The following is a 20,527-nucleotide window of genomic DNA, read 5'->3' as shown; positions in this document are numbered from 1 at the left end:
GACGGAGGCGGAGGGGGGGGGGGTACAACAAACAAGTGGTACAACAAACCTTGGTATCAGTAAATGAACTTCTATCTCATTCAATAACTCTATATCTAATCAGTTGTGACTTCATATGGCCACAAACATCGAGTTTACTGTATCTCAAGAAGTGTGAATTTTATCTTTGACCTAAATGTTACACAAAAAACTGATTTTTCGATTAATCACTATTTTAAAGTAATGTTTATTATTCTCCATCTCTGCTGTTTTATTTTACTGTTGGCTTAGAATAAAACCTTAACCTCGAAACTAAGTCATTTTATATTTAGATATAAATATTAAGATACAGTTATAATGGGTAAAATGTATGGAATCCTCCATATTTATCCAGAGATACTCCTATACATTCACAGACTACCGTTAATTTAACCAACCAACTACCCTTTTGGTATTTCAAACAACTTCAGAAATGCTCCAATATTCCATGAATGCAAATCATTCGTGCACAAGTTTGCTACACATGGCACCTGCTAAAACCCTAAAACAAATGCAGACCACTGGCATTCAAAGAAAAGCCCCAAGTTGATCTAGTTGTATTTACAATGGTCCACCACTAGAGGGAGATTATAGATAAGGAAAGCCTGAGTAATAATATTTTTGGTTCCTAAAACAAAAAGGTACTTAAGTACATTGTGTGCATATTGGGGTTGGCCAGTGTTGCTCAACCTGTGTGTGCATGTCTGTTTGAGTGTGTGGAAGGGGTGTGGAAGCAGGCTCATCACGGACAACATCACAGGCTATGGAGAAGCTGAAACTGAAAGTGAATTAAGCTGCTGCTCCAACATGCATGCAGCATGCCATCCCAGGAAAAGGACAATAGCAAAGAAAAGAGGAAGAAAGAGGATCGATCATCCGGCACATGAGCAACATTTTCCCAAAGTACCTGGACAAAGACATATATGAAAGCCAGGGGGGCTATGACGACAGCAAAGATGGGTGTGCTGGAAATGATAACTATCAGGGTGGAGAGAGAAACGAAGAAGGTGCCCAGGAACATGAGCACGGTGGATGGGAGAGCCTCGTCTATGACGTAGATGTCCTTGGAGAAGCGGTTGATGATGCGTCCTAAAGGCGTGGTGTCATAGAAAGACTGGGGCGTGTGAAATTTGTTGGTGAGCAGGTTAAAGTGCAGCTTCCTTGCTGCGCCGATGTTCCCCATGGCTAGTGTGAAGGAAGAGAGCATGACCAGGAGACCTGTGACGGGGGTGGATCAGAGGAGTAGGAGTGGAGGAAAGATATGTTGGAGAGGAAGGTGTTAGTGTGTTACTAGCAGACACAGTCAGTCCATCAACAGTTTGCTGTAAAAGGAACAACGTTAAATCATTACACCACTCAAATGTTCTCTTGCTGAAACATCTCTCCAGTTGGTTTATTGTAGAAAAACTAGCTGTAAAGCAAGTACACAGTTTATTCAACAAAGTCTGCAACAAGAAACTGTGTGGGTGGAGCACCTTCAGGTAAAACAATATTTTAGCCCCATGGTGTGGCAGCACATACAACCTGAAAACACAATTTGAACCTCTGTGCAAAATTACAACAAAAAGGTATTATACAACATTAAATGCATAAACAAGAGCTGGACTTGAATTGACTTAATGCTAATTTTGAGTGATTCTTACCTTGTGCAATGCCCAGAGCTGCGTACACCCCCACCCTCAAGTGAATATTCTCCTGAGTCTGATTTGTTAAGGCGTCGTTGGTCCACTGGCTGAGCCAGATGTTGGCTCCGATGGCCGCCGCGCTCTGGCAGCCGTACAGGAAGCAGATGAACACCGACAGCAGGATGCCCACTGCCTTGGCGTACTCCAGGAACACCTTTGATTTCACCTGTCAGAGGGACAGAGGTCAGGCAAGGTCAGCGCACACAGCCTTCATGACAGAATTGAATTGAATTGGGAGGGATGAAACCCTCTTTAATGGTCACACATGCAGAGGTATAACCATTACAATCATATATTGATGTATATAATTAGGAGTCATATTTTTCTGTTGCATGTGTGTCTCTGCAGCTAAACTCGCTTGCTTTCTTTTGGTGAACATTTATGACAGTATGCTCAAACAACGTTTGTGGTTGTGGTGATTCACCAATTTTGAAAACCTTTGTTATTCACTGTCACTTATGGATGACTCAAACGGCCAGTAAGGGCGGCAAGTGAACATCAATCTCTTCAGTAGCAAAAAGTTAAAAACAAACTTTTGCTGTGTCTCAATTTGGACACTTCGTTTAATACACTGCATGCTGTACACTGTGAACACTTGTACAGTGTGTGCATTTCGAATTTGTAGTGTTGTCTTGAAGAGCTGGTAGGGACAATTTAGTGAGATTTAAGTCTTTAATGTACTCTCTTGAGTGACCTTGTCGTGGATCCGATGCAACACTCACAACCTTTGTTGTATTTTGTGATTTCTATTCATACATAAAATCATTTATAATACTCATAGTGTGGTATTGCAATAGGATAGGGCTGAAGAGGATCTCAGGATATGAGCTAATTTTAAAGTAAAAAAAAACAAAACAAGAGGCCTCAGATAAAAGCCCAAAAGGCTCACTGTACATCTGAGGATAAAAAATGAACAATTAAAGACTGACTCTGCCTGTTTCCGCGGTCTCTGCATGGATGAGTTTCTGCAGCTCTTTTGGTTTCTTCTTCTCTTGTTGCTCCCCATGTTTCTTCTGGCTGCAGTTGTGTCTCCTCACTGAGCGGCCCCTCAGGTTTTCTCCGTCTGCTGATATGATGCTGATCTGTCTGTAAAGGGAGAAAATATTATTTCCATGTATGGCATTTCATTAACTCCACTAGAAAAGCATTCCATAATATGTCTAAAATGATTAATTAAAGTTTTTATGAGAGAAAAGGCAAAGGAAGGAAACAATAGTATTTCTCTACCTTATAAAATTCCGCTTGGTTTCATTGACCACCGGCTCATTGTCCACCATGTCTGCGTGGTTGCTAAGGGCGTCGTCAGGGAACAGTTCCTCATCCTGAATTATCTCCTCTGCGAAGCAATGAAGCAGTATGTTATACAGCTCAAGCAGAAAATATGCAAAATGAGGTAAATAATATAAGGAAGTGATGGTCTACCAGCGGGCTCTTCCTCCTCCACGAAGTCCTCCATGGAGTAGTTCCTGAGGAACTCTGCGAAGGCCCCGTTCTGTTTGAGCAGCTCCTGGTAGGAGCCCATCTCTGACACCCGGCCCTCCACAATCACCATGATGTTATCCACCTGAGGCAGGAAGCTGATGCCGTGTGTCACCAGAATACGTGTCTGGAGTTAACAAGAAAAAAACCATTGTCATTTAATAAAACACATATATTACAAAACTACTAAATTCAAAGATAACATTTTATAAAATAGAGTAAGAAATTAGGTAAGAGTAGTGTAAAAATGTAATAAAATAAAATAAACTGATACAAATCTATTCAGTGTTGTAATGAAGATATGAATGATTAATGCTCCAAATGCTTTAATAAGTGTTTTAGTATTGCACAGTTGAGTAGCGCCAGCCTCAGTAATGTAGGCATTGCACAGTTTAAAATGGCGATTCTGGACTTTTTAAATCACAAACTAATGGAAAGATAAAAACCCGGATAAGGCTCTCCCACCTTGCCCTTCAGACACCCCTCTGGGCCGATGAGGTTGTCAAAGATGTGTTTGGCTACGTGTGCGTCCACAGCGGACAGCGGGTCGTCCAGCAGGTAGACGTCAGTGTCGCTGTACACAGCCCGGGCCAGACTCACCCTCTGCCGCTGCCCCCCCGACAGGTTGATGCCCTGCAGGACACAGACACGTCACTCATTAAGAAAACGCTTTATTTTTATTTTTACAGGAGTTACTCAATTATTATGTTTAAAAATGCAAATGGCGCATTGTCTTGAAAAAAAAAAAGCCTGCATCCCAGCTTTCCAGAGGTTTCCATATATTTTGTTACAAAAAGTGTTGGCAGCTTTAATTTACCAAATGTATTTGAAAATGGGGCTCATTAACAAATGAACACTGTGTAATATATTTGTACAATATAAGAAAAGCACAAGTTTCATGTTTGGGCCATATTCCATTATACTTTTTGAATTTGCTGCAGGCTAATAAAAAATTGACCACGGACCACAGTTGGCCACCAGGCCGTAGTTTGGACACCCCTGCTCTACATGCACCATAAACAGAAATACTTTAATAGAGAACTCAATTTTCGACAGGTTGTTAGGAATAAAATGTTCTATAAATCAGGTGAAACATTTGTAACCAATACATTAACTTAAAAATAATTACGTTTCTCTTTTCCAATGAATATGTTTAAATATGCAAACTAAAATGTGTGCTTATTTGCATATGGAATAGAAAACATTGGATTAGGCCAATGAGGAAATGTTTAATATCTCTCTATATCACTCCATAATCATAAAAAACTGTCATAAAAACCCATTTCCACCAGGTTTAACAAAATAAAATGTTCTATAAATCAGTTAACAATGAAAAATAAAACACCTAAATGTGTGTTCTGGATACTTCACACTAGTCAGACGGAGACTTGTTATGGAAGTCTCCCTCTTCTTTCACCATTGCATGACAAATCAATTTCAGAAGGTTTTTCTCTTTAATGTCGGAAACATCAGAAACCATGACCAAAGCTCACACCAGAAAACAGGAACAAAGAGTGTTTTTTTAGTAAGAGAATGGAAACTGAAAGTGTTTTTTAGTAAGAAAATGGAAAATGAAAGTGTTTTTCAGTAAAAGAATGGAAAGCGAAGTGTTTTACTCTTTGTACCTTCTCTCCTATCTCGGTCATATCCCCTCCAGGAAGCACTTCCAGGTCAGGAGTTAAGGCACAGGCTTCCAGAACGCAGCGGTACTTTTGCTCATTGTAGTCTTTCCCGAACAGGATGTTGTCCCGCAGCGTGGCGTTCTGGATCCAGGCCTGCTGCGGGACGTATGCTACTGAGCCCTGAGGAGAGGAGAGCCCACACACTGGTAGTTAGTAACCTTTAACAAGTCTTTTGTCCCAAGAATAAACAGTATCTAAAGTATATCCTATGCTCACCTTTTAATGTACTGACTCAAGACACGTATTACCATCTATTTCAATTCCTCACTTAGTAACCACAAGCCCTTAAGCTCAATCAATAACACAATAAGCTTTTGGGAATTTATCTGAAACAAAAATTTAAAACAACAAGCAAAGCTTTTCCTCCCTGCTTCCAGTATTTACGCTAAGCTAATCGCTGCTGGTTAAAGTTTCATATGAAGTAGGCAGACAGAGTAGTGTCAATTTCTAATCAAAGTCTCCACAAGAGGGCAAATTCCCAAAATGTAATATTAATATAATCAGTGTTTCTACTACCATAACTAGGGGAAACACTTATTATGATCCACTGAAAGACACAGTAACGGAAATGAGTAAGTCATTGTATTAGAACAGGTGTTTAATAATAAGTAAGCCTCTCAAAGAGATTAGTTTTAGTTTGTTTTGTTCATAACATTTGCAATGACTTGTGAACCCTTTGAACCACTTGTATGGTTAGTTGTGCAAACAGAGCTATATTAATAAAGTGTGACTGATTGATTCCCCTCTTTATTCCATCTTTTGTGATAAGTGTACACCTGGTGCCAATGAATAACAGAGCGGGTCACTCTCACATAACGTGTGGAATAAAACGTTACTTAAAGTGCTTATCATGCTATATTTGAAAAATATATTGTAGGGCCATACCTATATAAAACATGTCTGTGAAGTTTTTTTTTCAAAATACCAAACAGATCATGCATTTTAGCCATGCCTCATTTCGCTCTATTTGCTCTTTTCCAGCCCTGTTTTTGCAGGGGCTGATTCTGTGACGTAGCTTTAATGCAAATGAGCTGCAGCTGACCACGTCCCCCTGCAGGAGAGGGGGGCGTGCTCAGAGATCAGCTGCTGGGCTCTCAGAAGAGGGGGAGGAAAAGAGAGGCTCCGTCCTCCGTGTATTATTCTTATAATATTATATAGAGTCGTTATTCATTTGTTTTAAAGCTCAATAAATAACAAAGAAGACCTTTGACCGGCACTTTTCTAATTTTGTCCGGAAGATTTTAACTTTAACGGAGATGTTGACCGGCGAAAAAAAATCTAACTGAAACTCTGCCGCACGGTCCCCTCGTCCCTTGGAAGAGGCGGAGAGGTGGGTGTTTGTCATCTGCTGGTGGACTAACCGGAGAGAATTACAGTGCTTGCCTCGGGGAGGGAGAAAAGGAGCCAGAGCGCCCACAGCGGAGAATAAACAGAAGGGTAACCATGGCAACCATGCGCGGGAAGTCTTCTTCGCTGCTTTTGTGGCAGACTACAGCGCCACTTACAGGCCTGGCATATGTACTACAGCATCTCCAGCGCTTTCGAGCGGCAATGGCCGTGGCCGTGACCCAACCCCCCATTCCCCTGATAGGTGGAGAGTTGCCCATATAGGCGGAGCACCCCTTTTCTGACGTCTGTATCAGCTCCGTTGCAGCCCTGTTTTTAGAGATTTGGGTATGGAGGAAAAGAGAGAGGGTTGTGTTTTCTGACACTTGGTGAGTTCCCTGACACACCGGGGACACATATTCATGTACAAAAGACGTACAAAAGTGCATTTTGCATGATAGGTCCCCTTTAATAAAAAAAAAAAGGTATTATGAAATTCACCAACAACAAGTTGGTGTGAATAAACAAAGAGTTGAAAAATGCTAAAATGCTCAGTTGAGTGAGGTGATAATTCTATATTGGGTCATCACTGTTAAATTACACAACAGTAGATTGGATAAAATATACTTTGATCATCCCAAATTGAGATTTGTTTAGCATGTTAACCAGCAGCGATTAGCTTAGCTTAAATTCTGGAAGCAGGGAGGAAAAGCCTTGCTTGTTGTTTTTCATTTTTGGTTCAGATAAATCCCCAAAAGCTTATTGTGTTATTTATTGAGCCTAAGGGCTTGTGGATACTTTTGAAAGTGAGGAATTGAAATATATGTTAATACGTGTCTTGAGTCAGTACCTTAAAAGGTTAGTATATATATATATATATTATTAGAGTATCTAAAGAATAGCCAATATAAAATGATCAGAAAAAATACAGAATGGTCTATTGTTAACATAAAAACGAATTAGTGCAGCTTTAGGGAAGGAAATAAAGAAAGAAAAATAAGCTTGTTTTGTTTTTTTAGAAGGTGTACTTAAGTCTTACCCGGATTGAGACCTCTCCCTCCAGTTTCTCCACCTCCCCCAGTAGCGAAGAGAGCAGGGAGGACTTCCCACAGCCGACGTGGCCCACCACCGCCAGCAGGGAGCCCTGAGGCACCATCACGTTAATGCTGCAAACACACAGAACATTCACAGGAGTTAGTCACAGTTATGACAACACAGAAATATGACAAAAATGTGGAGGAGATTCAAGACATACTTGTGCAGGACAGGAGGGTCGTCTTTAGCCCAGCTGAATTTCCCATTGACAACTGTCACTGCAAAGTCTGTGGAAACATCTTTGTCAATATCTTTTGAAATTGATGTCAGCTTGATTTATTCAGGCAGGGCCAGTGACGAAGAAGTACTCACATCCTTTACAAGTTAAAAGTACAAATATTATGATACTAAAATACTCCACAACAAGTAAAATTCCTGATTTCAAAATTTGAGTTAAGTTAAAGAAGAAAAATGTTAGCATTTGAATATAGTTTAAGAAAACTAAAAAGTACTCATTCTGCACAATAGGCGCGTTCACACCAAGTACTTTGCCGTATTTAGTGCCGGCACTCAGTGCCCCGGCACTTATTACCCCAGGGCATTTAGTACAGATCGCGTTCACACCGGAGTACTTTTCCCTGAGGGAAGATTACGCAGCCGCTGACGTCACTTCTTCTTCTTCTGCTTTGGGTTTACTGGCAGGCCGCAAACAACTTCACGGCGTATACTGCCACCCGGAGTCCCCGGCAGGAAGTCCCCGGAGTTGGGGACTAGCTTCAGTAGAAGCTGCTGGGACTCCCAACAGCTTCTACTGAAGCCTTCCGAGTAAATCGCCAGAACGCCGACACCTCCTCATCTCCACCGCTCCCATGTTTTATTTGGGTTGCCATAAGTTAGTCTCTCTGCGTTTGTGCGCTGGGCGAATGCTAATGCTAATAATGCTAATGCCAGGATAATAAAATGGCGGCTCTACAAAACATTTCAGAGTTGTACGGGGCGTGGTTTGCAATTCGCCCAGCCAATCAGAACTGGGGCACTTTTATTCCCCCAGGAAAGTACCATCTCTCAGCAGGCACTAAAAATGGGGGTAAAAGTTCCCGAGATTAAGTGCTCTTTTTGGTGTGAACGCGACATAAGGGGTGCTAACGGAACTAAACGCGAAAAGTACGGTGAAAAGTACTCCGGTGTGAACGCGGCTAATGTCACATTTCAGAATAAAATGAGGTAAACAGGTATTATCAGCTAAATGTACTTGAAGTATCAAAAGCACCCACTATGCAGAATGGATCTTTCACAGTATTCTATTATTATCATATTTGTAATATCGTGTTTTTATACATGTAAGAGCATTTTAGTATTGTAGTTTGTCAGTGCAGACCAAATGTAGATACTTGAAATACTGTGTAGATTAGTACTGCATTATTATGCTCATTTTCAGGTTCATATTCTCTGACAAGATACAGCGGAGGATATTTGCTGGCTCAGTTTGATCCCGTGCCCGTGAGACTGTGAGACATAAACACACCAGATTTGTCTTATTGCCTCTGATGAAATAGAGCCGATTTTGGTTTATGGGGAAAAAAGTATTGTTTTTGCTTTTTTTTGAGGTATTGTAAATTCAGATAATTTATCAGTGTTTGGAAATTGGAAACCTCTTCTGTCAAATCTTGAAGAGCAAGATGGTCTACTGGGAAATGTACAATATTAATGTTTAACATTGTGTATATTTAAACTGAGTATACAGCAGCTGGTCTAATCAAAACAATATGATTAGCTACATCTGCCATGTTTTATTTACAGTCATTTACACCCCCACACCCAAACACCCACAAACTCTATTTGAAATGAGCTTGCATGAAGTTGGGTGAAGTTCACAGCTGGTGACTCCCAACTCCAGATGAAGGTGTTAATGGGCTCACCTCAGCATTTTTATTAACAATGATGATGAAGATTATTTGTACCGCTGCTTTAAAGAGGACATATTTTCAGGTTCATATTTGTATTTTGTGACTCTGACATGTCTCCATGCTTTAATGTTCAAAAAGCTCTTTACTTTTCTCATACTGCCTGTGCTGCAGCACCTCTTTTCATCCTCTGTTTGAAACCAGAGCCCAGTCTGCTCTGATTGGTTAGCTGGTCGGGACTGATGTGATGGGCAACCACTTAGAGATGTCCCGCCCCTTAGCCTATCATGTACAATGTGTCGGAGCGCTAGCCAATAGAAGCGCGAGTGTTAAATAGTGACTTTATGGTGTCGCGGAAGTAAAAAAAAGGAGTCCAATGGACGTGTTTCAGACGGGGGAGGACTTTGGGATTTTAACCCTTGCAGACCAATTCACCAAAATCTAGATAACACACTAAAGGAAAGAGAAAAACCACTTTAAATCATATTAGCATTTCAGGTGTTTGTAGATGTACAAAGTAACTGAGTATAATATAATAAATGTAGTGGAGTCAAAATAAGAATATTTGTCTCTGAAATGTAGAGAAGTAGATCTATAAATGTAAGTACTCAAGTAAAGTACAAAACTTGAGTAAATGTACTTAGTTACTTTCCACCCGTTGGAAGTACAAATGGCATTTTTTAAGTGTTAGTCATCCAAAAGCTCTTCAAGCTCACTGTGTGAAAGGGATGCGTGGGAAGCAGTGTCTTTGAGAAACTCCTTGATTCTTAAGACGCTATTGAGTTCAGACAAGAGATTCAAAATGATGACAAATAATGACAAGCCACATTTTCTAAAGGTCTTCTGTCAGTTAAAAGCATGCGCAATGACATCAGATGTGCAAACATAATCAAAGTATGGCAAGGAAGGGAAAACAGAACCCACATGTTGATTTAAGGTCTGTGAAAGGAGTAGGAGTGTTTAATCACCTGCGGCTGTGTTCTTCCTGTCGACTGAATTTGGGTCCAGCTCTTCATGACTCAGGAAAGATTCTATTCGCTTCAGTGAGACGCTGGCCTGCATGATAAACACACACAAAATGAAATCACACACACAAAAAAGATAGGTAAACACAATTAATAGAAAAAAGGAAAACAGTTCCCACCTGCACCATGCTGCTGATGACTTGGGGAAGCATGTTGAGAGGAAACCGGAGGATGTTGAAGAGCGAGAGCGACACGAAGGCCTTCTCTGCGTCGAGGATGTTGTTCTCGTCAATAGACACGTACACGGCAAACGTTGTCAAAGCAACCTGCAAAGCACATGGGCAAACAGACCCATCATTTACTGTAGCAGTCAGTGCTGTGATGCTACACACACTCACACGTTAATCTCATTAAACCGGTGACTCAGCAATGACCTCACTATCAACAGCTGCAGATATTCACAACATCTCAGATTCAGTTTATAAAGACTGATACACACTGGCTGTGTGTTTATGGGAGCAGTGGCATGGCAACTTGTTTCATATAATCGTGAGGATTTGGTTTGGTAAGCAGGCAATCAGCTGGTGAAAAGTGGTGCGTAATGTTGCTATGGCGTGTGCACTGGAGTGTGTGCAGCCTCTGTGCAGTCAATGATTCCCGAGACGCCTCTGGTGTAGGGTGGTGTATCAGTCGTAAGATTATTCAACCATCCTTGCTGCTCATGTTGTGTTAATGTTACTAGGAGTTCAAGATGTTAAAATGTAACATGGCAACGGTTCCACCACAAGTATTCTGCATTTAGTCTCCCATGTAACCGTAGCCAGCTAATGCAATTTTGTAAATTCTGATTTAAACACAAAATATGTGATTTCCTGCCACTAGGGGTCTCTATCAAAACAATAACAACATATTATAAAGGACTTTAATGGCATCATGGGAGTTGTTGCCTCCATCACCATTGTTTTGCTGTTAAAGCATCTTCTTTATCAACTGTAATTATTCAGGTTTCTTTTCAAAAAATACATTTTAGTATGCGAAACCTAAGTAAATGTTAGCTGACTCTTTTAGCAAAGTTATCTAGCCACCTCCTGTTGATTTGATCAAAGATTTGTTGTGATGTTATGTAGCATTATCAGGAAAAAAGCAAGGCGGGTCGCAGTTTATAAGCACCATTTGTTTTTTATCTTCCCCATTGCTCCGTTGCCAAACAAACACAAACATAGTGCGTTTGGCTTAACGTCACTATGCATGTGCAACAATCAGAAGTCACAGGTACGCTTTAACAAGGAATCTGATAAAAAGGAAACAACAGAATTCTGCTCCTTATGCTTAATTCATGAACATTAAGATTCAAAAAGCAGTTTAAAAGACAGCCAGCCTCCAGAAATGTGAGCAGAGCCTACCAGGAAGGGGGCGCTGGTCCAGGCCATGGTGGACAGCGCTCCCAGGTAGGCAGTCTTCCGCAGCACGTCAAGCTCCTTCTGACGGATGTCCAGGACCTTCTTTTTGAAGGAGTTCTCCCAGGCGTACAGCTTCAGCACTTTGATGCCGTTCAGGATCTCGTTCATCAGCTTGATACGAGCGTCCTTGTACTGCATCTGCTCCACCTGGGAGAGAGGAAGAGGAGGGGGAAGACGAGAACGATGACACAAAACTACTTTAGACTACAGATTACTTTAAACTGTTTCTGATTTCTGGATTGTAATTTTATTCATTTACTCTAGCTTTATCAGTATGCCATTCCGTCATGTATGTCGTTTAACCATTTAATTTCTTAAAATGCAAATTAAAAAAAAATTAAAAAACAATTAAAGTAGCTCTTGGTATATACTAGAGTTTTTATTCATTTCGAATGCACATTTTTTGTGCAAATTAATCAAGTAATTTGTTAATATCACTGATTTGCTGGTTCTTAAGTCAAAAGACAACAATTACATTTTTTGCCAAATACTATTTCCGCTCATACCTGGTAGGCTCGTGTCTTCATGGCAATGACAGCATTTAACGGGATCAGCATGATCATCACAGCAACCCCCGCCAGCACGGAGGGACCCAGGTTCTGAAAAAACAACAGCGTCAATAAATTACTGCAAACATAATTAAAAAACAATATAACAGTAAGAGGCTCTTTAGCACATCTTTATATCATTTGGACAATTGAGAGGTTGTTGATTTTGCCGCAGAAAGATGTCACGTTATTTAAAAGTCAGCTGTGGACAACCAACATTTGTTTTTCATCCATCAGGAAACACCATGGAATACAAGTAAAGAAAAGATAGACGAGGAAAGAGGTTAAAAGACAGAGCGCTGATTGTCAGAGAAATCAACAGAAGAAGACAGACAGGAAGTAAACAGTAACGGGAACAGCAGAATGAGACAAACAGGAAGTAAACACTGACAGAAGTTAAGGGAAAGGAAAATGTAAACAGTTCATGGTAATGCAAGATCACCATGTCAGTGTTCTTTTATTTACTAATGACACAGTGTTATATCAAGTCTGTAGTGGAACTAAACAAGATGAATCCTGCATGCGAATTACATTCCGTGAGGAGGTCATTTTATGTATAAAAATGATAAATAGTATATATTTATCATTTATTTCAATAATCTAGTACTATGAATTTTTTTGTTTAGAGTACCAGAAAATGTTGTTAAATAGAATTAAGATGTTGTGCTTAAGTATTCATTACAAAATCAAAATCAAACTATATTGTTGAAAGGGTTGGCCGTTTGGCAGTATTAATACCTTTATTCGTCTCACAGAGGGGACATTTACATTGTTACAGCAAAAGTGAAGATGGGGACAAAAAATGTACCTAATGCACACAAGTGTCATTACATAACATTGGAGTCGTAGTCTTGTTTGTTACATTATTGCACGTTGGTGTGATTACACAACAGTGGTATCTTAAGGCGCGTTCACACCGGAGTACTTTTCCCCGTACTTTTCCCGTTTAGTTCCGTTAGTACCTCTTATTTTGCGTTCACAAAGTACTTAGTGCCGGGAACTTTTACCCCCATTTTTAGTGCCTGCTAGAGAGGTGGTACTATCCTGGGGAGAAAAAAGTACCAATTTCTATTGGCTGGGCGAATTGCAAACCATGCCCCGTAAAACTCGTTTTGTGAAGCCGCCATTGTATTTGCTGGCATTAGCATTATTAGCATAAGCATTAGCCCCGCACACCAATGGAGAGAGAATAACTTATGGCAACACAAAAAAAAACATGGGAGCGGTGGAGTGATGAAGAGAGGAGGTGTCAGCGTTCTTGCGATTTACTCGGAAGGCTTCAGTAGAAGCTGCTGGGAGTCCCAGCAGCTTCTACTGAAGCCAGTCCCCAACTCTGGGGACTTCCAGCCGGGGACTTCGGGTGGCAGTATACGCGAAGTTGTTTGCAGCCTGCCAGTAAACCCAAAGCAGAAGAAGAAGAAGTGACGTCAGCGGCTTCATTTACGTAATCTTCCCTCAGGGAACTTATTCCGGTGTGAACGCGATCTGTACTTAGTGCCCTGGGGGTAATAAGTGCCGACACTAAGTACAGCAAAGTACTTGGTGTGAAAGCGGCTTAAGTCTGTGTTGTAGTGTGAGTGTGGGGGTCCACCAGGGGCCATGATGGTTGTAAAGTCTGACCGCTGCAGGAAGAAAGGACCTGCGGTCTCTCTCTGAGAGACACCGCAGGTCGGAGGAGGAGTGGGAGGGCCATGTGCAGGCAGATGGGACAACGGGTGCAGCAGGGGGGAATGGGCAGGGGGAGGGGCGCCTGACTGATCAGATCTATTAAAGAAATGATTCAGGTTGTTTGCCCACTGACGGTCCCCCTGGGCATGGGAGTCTAGCTCTTTGTAGCCAGAGATTTTCAGGCCTCTCCAGACTCTGACATTCCTCTGCTGCAGCTGTTCCTCTTCCTGCCGCTCTTCTTCCCCTCTCTGATCCTCCTCAGCTCCTCTCTGTTGCCTGATATAAAGGCCCTCTTTGTGTCCCTTAGTAGTAGTAGAGTAGAGCCTTTATTTCAGGGATAATCCATGGTTTGTTGTTTGGAAAACACCGTACAGCCCTGGTAGGTACAATGTTTTTCACTGTATCTTTACGTATTAGTACATTGGGTCTTTATAAAAGGTTTAACTTTATTGGAACATTAGTCAGAACTGAGATGTTTATATTCATAATTATTAGTTTTTATAACTTGCTGCTCTTCTTTAGATAGACCATTCAACTTAATACATCTGTAAATAACTGTGCAATATATATACTTCCACCTGTAATACTATCACCTGGCTGCTATCTCTTAACTGTAATTGGTACTGGATGTGAGTTTTGTAAATTGTAAATTGTGTAGTTCCTACTTCTATCTTTAATATTTTATGCATGCTTCTTAATTAATATTAAGCTATCTTTGGCTCTTTACTTGTAACAATGTAAATGTCCCCTCTGTGGGACGAATACAGTTATTCTGATCTCAATGGTATACATCCGTGTAATCACTAAGTGGCCTAGGAACTAAAAGCATGGTAAAACATTCACTACTAGAGAGAAAGCAAAAGTCCACTGTGTCCCATAAAGAAAGGTTCATGCAAAAGAATATGGAGGGAAATGTCTAGCATAGCTATCAAATGCATAGTTTGTGCACATACCTGCCAGAGGAAATAAAGGGCCAGCATAATCTGAAGAGGAGCAGACCACAGCATGTTGAGGAAGGTGGTGAGGTCCATGAACCTCTGTGCGTCCACCGACATCAGGTTGACCACCTCTCCCACCGTGGAGGAGCGCTTGGCGGCGTTAGTTATCACCAGCGACTGCAGATCAATAATAGGGGGAGAAGGGAAGTTTTGAGGGCTGTTTAAGAGTTGTTGCATTTGTTTTTGGTAAAACCCCAGAAAATGAAACGTGAACATTTCTGCATACCTTCCTGTAGATGGCTCCTATGACAGCTGTGCGTACATTCATGCCAGTGACGAAACAGTACTGAAAGTGACGGTGGAGGATGAGCGTCTGCAAGAAGGCCGTGAAGAACATGAGGAAGGCCAGCGAGTAACCCCACCAATCAGGAGCACCCTTCTGTTTGGTGAACGAGATCAGCATTCTGAAAGAGCGAGAAGGAGGGACATTCTTTTAGATAAAACACAAAAAACAATACATATCTGGAATGAGCTGTGCTGATAATGGCACATAGTTTGCTTCTTATGTAACCCCTCTGTTCTGTCCTCATGGTCTTTAAATAGACACGTCTTCTTACGTGCAAAATGTCAACATGAGATAGCATGAACAAACCATCTATTGGTTGGTTTATATGTTGGTAGCATGCAACAGTAAATAAAACTGTTCTTACAACCAGGTGTTGAATTCAGATTTTTTTTGTGGTGTGTCGAAAGGGGGAGGGGGGGCTCTGTGGTCAGGTGGTTAATATGAAAAAGCTAATTTCATTTCATTAATTTATAGCTACAAAAATATCATCTGTATCAAACTGCAACGTTTGTTAGAGATTATAACTTTGGTTTGCAAGATACCAAGGTAAGCAAAGTCCTTCTATTAATACATTTGATTGGAAACAAAAAAAGTAAGCTTTAAAAACTCCCTTATATGTCCACATTTAGTAATTCTTCACATGTTGACCAGACCATGGAGACAAATCAGTATTATTTTCATTCTTTAAGTTGGTAATTGCAGGTTGCTGAAGCTTCATTAAAAAATGCATTAAAATGGTTCTGTTCATGTGTTGGTTTCTTCTGTGTCAAATAAGATTCAATTATGGAGGTGAAACACATGGCTGGAATACATTTTATAAAAGCAGGAGAGCAAATCATGAACTCTCAGAAGAATTACAACAGGAGTCCCATGTCATTCCAGAAAAGTCCGGTCTGCAGCACTAGCCTAGTAACATTACCCCGGTATGATATCAAAATAACTTATGTAAAGAAAAGCATCTGACACACATCTATAGTCAAAACATAACCGTAACAAAATGCGTACAGGGAAATGATGTGGTTGTATAAACTGATCTATATCTTCTTTTTATGTAAAGTTCTAGCTTTCACAGGACAGATGCTCTCACAAAATGTCCATCCTAGTCTATTATAAGATAAATAACCATACAATATTTACATAAGGGCTACCATACCTTAGGAATAAACAAACCAGGATGCAAAAACATAAACATGTCATTCAAAGATCTACCCTGAACATAGTATTTGGGAACAATGGTAGCCTGTTGGTGTTCCAGATTTGCAAATATGGTGTGTTAAGGACGTTTTTCCTACCGGAGCAGCTGAGGGTTGACGAAGGTGACCACATCCTGCAGTAACTTGAAGGCAGACCCAATCAGGAAGTAGGGTCCGAAGGCTTTGATGAGGGCCCGCAGGAAGGAGGGCTGTCTGGGAGCCTTCTTATTGGACAGGAGCACCTCTACTTCCTCCGGGCTGCTTCCTCCTCCCGCTCCGGTGTGGTTAGTGGTGGATGGCGGGGGCTTGGAGTACACCGCCTGACTGGACAGGTTCTGATCACTGGAGAATATGGAATTTTGGAGAGTGTTTCAGAATGATAATCTGCTTCATTGGCTAAGTAAAAAAAGGCCTTTATGTGTCAAATGAAACAGTGTTGACACAACAAGTAAGACGATATATAATAGCAATAATATTAAAACAGCACACAACATCATTGTAAGGCCTTTCAAAGACTCTTAAGAAGAATATTAAAACCAATTATGCATTTAACTGGCAAATGTTGAGGTGAAATTAGGGCTAGGGACATTTGACTCATGGTTAGATTTGCCACGGAAATGTCTGTTTACATATAGGACATGTTGTGCATATCCCAGAATCCTCCAACAATGCACATTGTGAGTGTACATAAAGAGGCCCAATCATGCTTTTGGGGGGGTTTTCCCTTTCCTGTAGTGTGTTATATAATGTAGCTTTTTGTGCATATAAATGGTCTGCAGTGGATACAATTCCAAAGTTCTCAGTATGAGAAAAATAAATACCTATCTGAAAATTAAGTAAACATTGTACAGAAGAGGCACAAAATACAAATATTAACCCTAAAATAAGCTTAAGTGATTCGATATAAGGGAAAGGAACAGATACGTTTAATCTGCCTTAGAAATAAATATACAACTTACTCAAAGCTGATGATGATATGTCTTGCATTAGCAGTAATTCACCGTCAGGAAGTGGTTAAATAATAAACCCATTTAAAATGTGAATAAATTACACTGCAATAACATCTGTTTTTATTATTGATTAATGTTTAACTGTTTTAGCTCCTAAGAATTACACATTCCATATTTTATTGGTATGATGATTTTCTTTGGAAAAACACTGGATTATTGCAACAGCGAGTAGTAAGATTAGCTGTAATACAAACAAAGGTGCATTTCTCATCTTGAGAAATGTGCAGAAAGCTCAGGCAGTGAGACATTCTGAAAGGAATGTTTTTGTAAACTACACAAAATCTATTCTAATACCAGCTTAGAGCGCAGGAGTCAGATTGCAGCAGCGAACCAATAGACGACTACAGTTCAACAGGTTAACTGTGAAGGGATTCAGCTCAATACCAAACGGGTTTCCAGATGACGAGTAAAAAAGGCTGAATCAAGCTTTTCCATATCAGTTTACAGGTTGTTCTCAGTGAGAAAGCACAAAGGAACTACGACAGGAAAACCAGAGCATGAGAGGAGAAGCAGCCTGGAGGAGGTCAGAGTTCATCAGACTTGTTGAGTGTGCACAGAATTGAACACTGGAGCAGCACAATGTTGTAGGACTGCAGTTTTCTTGATTAGTCGTGTTGTGTTTAAAATGTGAAAGTCTAAGATGACGTCTTTAAATATCTTATTTCACCAGTTGAAACCCATTTTTTTTTAGTTTCATATGATATGCAACTGAGATTTTTGCATTAAAGGTCCCATGACATGCTTTTCCGGTTATTACCCGTCCCCTCGTGTGTTATGTAGCTTTTTATTCATGTGAACCAGTGACCATCAACTGGTGGCCCGTGGGCCACATCCGGCCCGCCAAACATTCTCATCCGGCCCGCACGACGGGGGTGACTGTGGCATTGGTGGAGTGGTTAGTGCGTTCGCCCCCCACTAATTTTATTTTACAACGTCTCGTGAGTAATGTGCAGTACCGGAGTCCAACAGAGAGGCAGCAGCTGCGGGACAGTAGACTGCGTGCTACGTAGCCTTCCCTGCCTGAAGAAGAAGTGTTCCTTCGTTATGAAGAGACTGCTTTATGCGCTCCGCAGCAGTAGCCAGAGAGGCAGCAGCTGCGGGACAGTAGCCTAGAAGTGATCCATCGTTAGCGTGAAGAGTACCTGAGCGTGCTCCACTAGCACACCTCTAAGCTCCGAAAACCGGTGCTTTTCAAGCACCAAAAGATTGTCGGTCTAGAAGCAAGAACCGCATACGTCACGCTTACGTCGGAGGCGGGGGCAGGGGCGGGATCAACCTCCTGAACAACAACAAAAAGCCCGCGTTTTATCCAGTTTGTACACAAAGCAAACAGAGCAAAACCGAAACGAGTAGCGCTTCAATACAATCGGCCATTGTTGTTGATGTGAGGGTTGGTGCGCTGGGCTAATGCTAATGCTAATAATGCTAATGAAAGCAAATACAATGGCGGCTTCACAAAACTTTTCTGAGTTTTACGGGGCGTGGTTTGCAATTCGCCCAGCAATTGGAACCTTTTCCTCCCCAGGAAAGTACCACCTCTCTAGCAGGAAAATAACTAAGTTCTAGTTCCAGATCTTTTTACAAAACGCAAAATCCCAGGAACTATCGGAACTATTCCTATTGTAACACATAATCACTGATGTTCCGCTGTAATGGTGGTGGACTCATCATCAGTAGAAATTGCCATGTCATGGGACCTTTAAACATTTCCCTAACTATTAATCGTTTTTCAAAAATATTTGCAGATTATTTTTCCTATTGATGCATTAATCGATGTAGAGCTGAAGTCCTGTTATCATGACTAAGCAACTCACTTGGTTCTCAAGTATGTAACTAAACAGGCTTATAATGTGGAATGAAATATTACCCATACTAGAACAATTATTTGTTCTGCAGCATGTTTTACAGAGATGGGAGACAGATTAAATATAGCATAGAAAACTATTTTAATCAGATGGAAAAAAAGAACTAAAATATCCATCAACCATAAGCTCAATAATTAAACAGATCATGCAAACCTGGAACCGCTTTCTTCAACCTTAAAGACAAAATAATCCCTTTTAATAAAACCTGGTCTCCTTTTCCTCTTAACACCAGCTGAGCCAGACTATCCCCAAAATATTGTAACAATGTAAAATGATAAAATAGCACAAAACACTTTGCTCTTCTTGACTCTTTTCTTTCCTTTTTGTCTTTTTGAATTCATGTGTTTGGTTTTTTCTTTTCTTATGTGTAAGTACTACTTGTTTGTTGTGAATACTTTTGTTTTGTAAATACTTTTGTTATCAACTCCACTGTGAAAATTATTTTTTTAAAGAGACAGTGGTATTGGTTTCATAAATGAGATGTAGCTATGTTATTGTTAGAGTTTCAATTACATTCTCATGGTTTCACTTGTGCAAAAAAGGGTGAACATATTGTACAACAGCACTTTTTAAACTTTTCACACAGGAAACCACATTATTGAAGTTACATTTAGGATGTTTATATACACTCAAGTAACCTAGTTGGTGTCTGATTCCTACATTAAAACAAAATACCATGTAACACAAGTGAATAATCCTGGAGAAACCAGATATTTTGTGTATCTATGTCTTAACCTGTTAAGCCCTGAGCCTGTTTTTCAGGTCTCAGGCTCGAAAATGACATTCCCAGAACAAATGACCATATCTTCCCTTCTAAAAGGGTTGAATTAATAATCTTTTTTCTCAAAGTAATAATAAACCTGTGAGTTGGATGTAGAAAAGTCAGAATCAATATAGATGTTTTTTATTTTAAAGAAAATTCAGATTTTACATAGTAAAAAACTGTAAATTATAGTGTCCGTTCAAAAATTATTTTGTACTTATAGTGAAAACTACCCTTGGATGATGGGTTAGTAGACTAAAAGCTTTAAGAATCCAAAGTACAACATATAATAAGTACCCTGTATCAAGATTGATGCAAAACAAGTGACATTTGACCTTTTTAGAGAGATTTAGCAAAAAGAAACCACTTCTGGGGTCATTTGGGTGGATTTTCCATATCTCTGGCCCCCCTTGGTCGATTTTGATGGTTGACACCTCTTTCTGACCGTTAGAGCCAATAGAATCGAAGGGGGAGTCCCCCACACACACTCATTGTGAAACGAAAAGGTGGGGGCTTCGCGCATGTAATTTAGCATCAGAGCGAACCTATCTCTAGCTTTGACATCTGGAAACGGAAAAGCAGTTTTAATGCTTATGGATTATCAGAAATAATTTCAAAGGGACACAGACACATTGGATTAAC

The 20,527-nt window shown here is 40.5% G+C and overlaps 1 protein-coding gene across 4 annotated transcripts in view; it reads right to left on the bottom strand.

The window, feature by feature from the left end:
* Positions 1–20,527, bottom strand: part of abcc3 (ATP-binding cassette, sub-family C (CFTR/MRP), member 3) — a 67,524-nt gene that overhangs the window by 7,912 nt on the left and 39,085 nt on the right. For 2 of the 4 annotated variants that reach the window (XR_004556164.1, XM_034133100.1), the window contains exons 8-22: positions 16,347–16,589; positions 14,995–15,172; positions 14,724–14,885; positions 12,061–12,153; positions 11,498–11,701; positions 10,274–10,420; positions 10,098–10,185; positions 7,446–7,512; positions 7,230–7,356; positions 4,808–4,984; positions 3,648–3,815; positions 3,126–3,309; positions 2,931–3,039; positions 2,633–2,789; positions 1,662–1,869 (exon numbers count right to left, since the gene is read on the bottom strand). Coding sequence is in view for 3 of the 4 variants with exons in the window: in XM_034133100.1 (XP_033988991.1) it covers positions 1,662–1,869; positions 2,633–2,789; positions 2,931–3,039; positions 3,126–3,309; positions 3,648–3,815; positions 4,808–4,984; positions 7,230–7,356; positions 7,446–7,512; positions 10,098–10,185; positions 10,274–10,420; positions 11,498–11,701; positions 12,061–12,153; positions 14,724–14,885; positions 14,995–15,172; positions 16,347–16,589 (2,312 nt within the window). In the remaining variant the exon portion in view is untranslated. The other 2 variants (XM_034133101.1, XM_034133102.1) reach the window with 2 other exon arrangements.

This window comes from Trematomus bernacchii, unplaced genomic scaffold (assembly GCF_902827165.1).
Source record: "Trematomus bernacchii unplaced genomic scaffold, fTreBer1.1, whole genome shotgun sequence".
NCBI classification, from domain to species: Eukaryota; Metazoa; Chordata; class Actinopteri; order Perciformes; family Nototheniidae; genus Trematomus; species Trematomus bernacchii.
The sequence above is the reverse complement of the archived record's forward strand: the minus strand, read 5'-3'. Positions and strand labels throughout refer to the sequence as shown.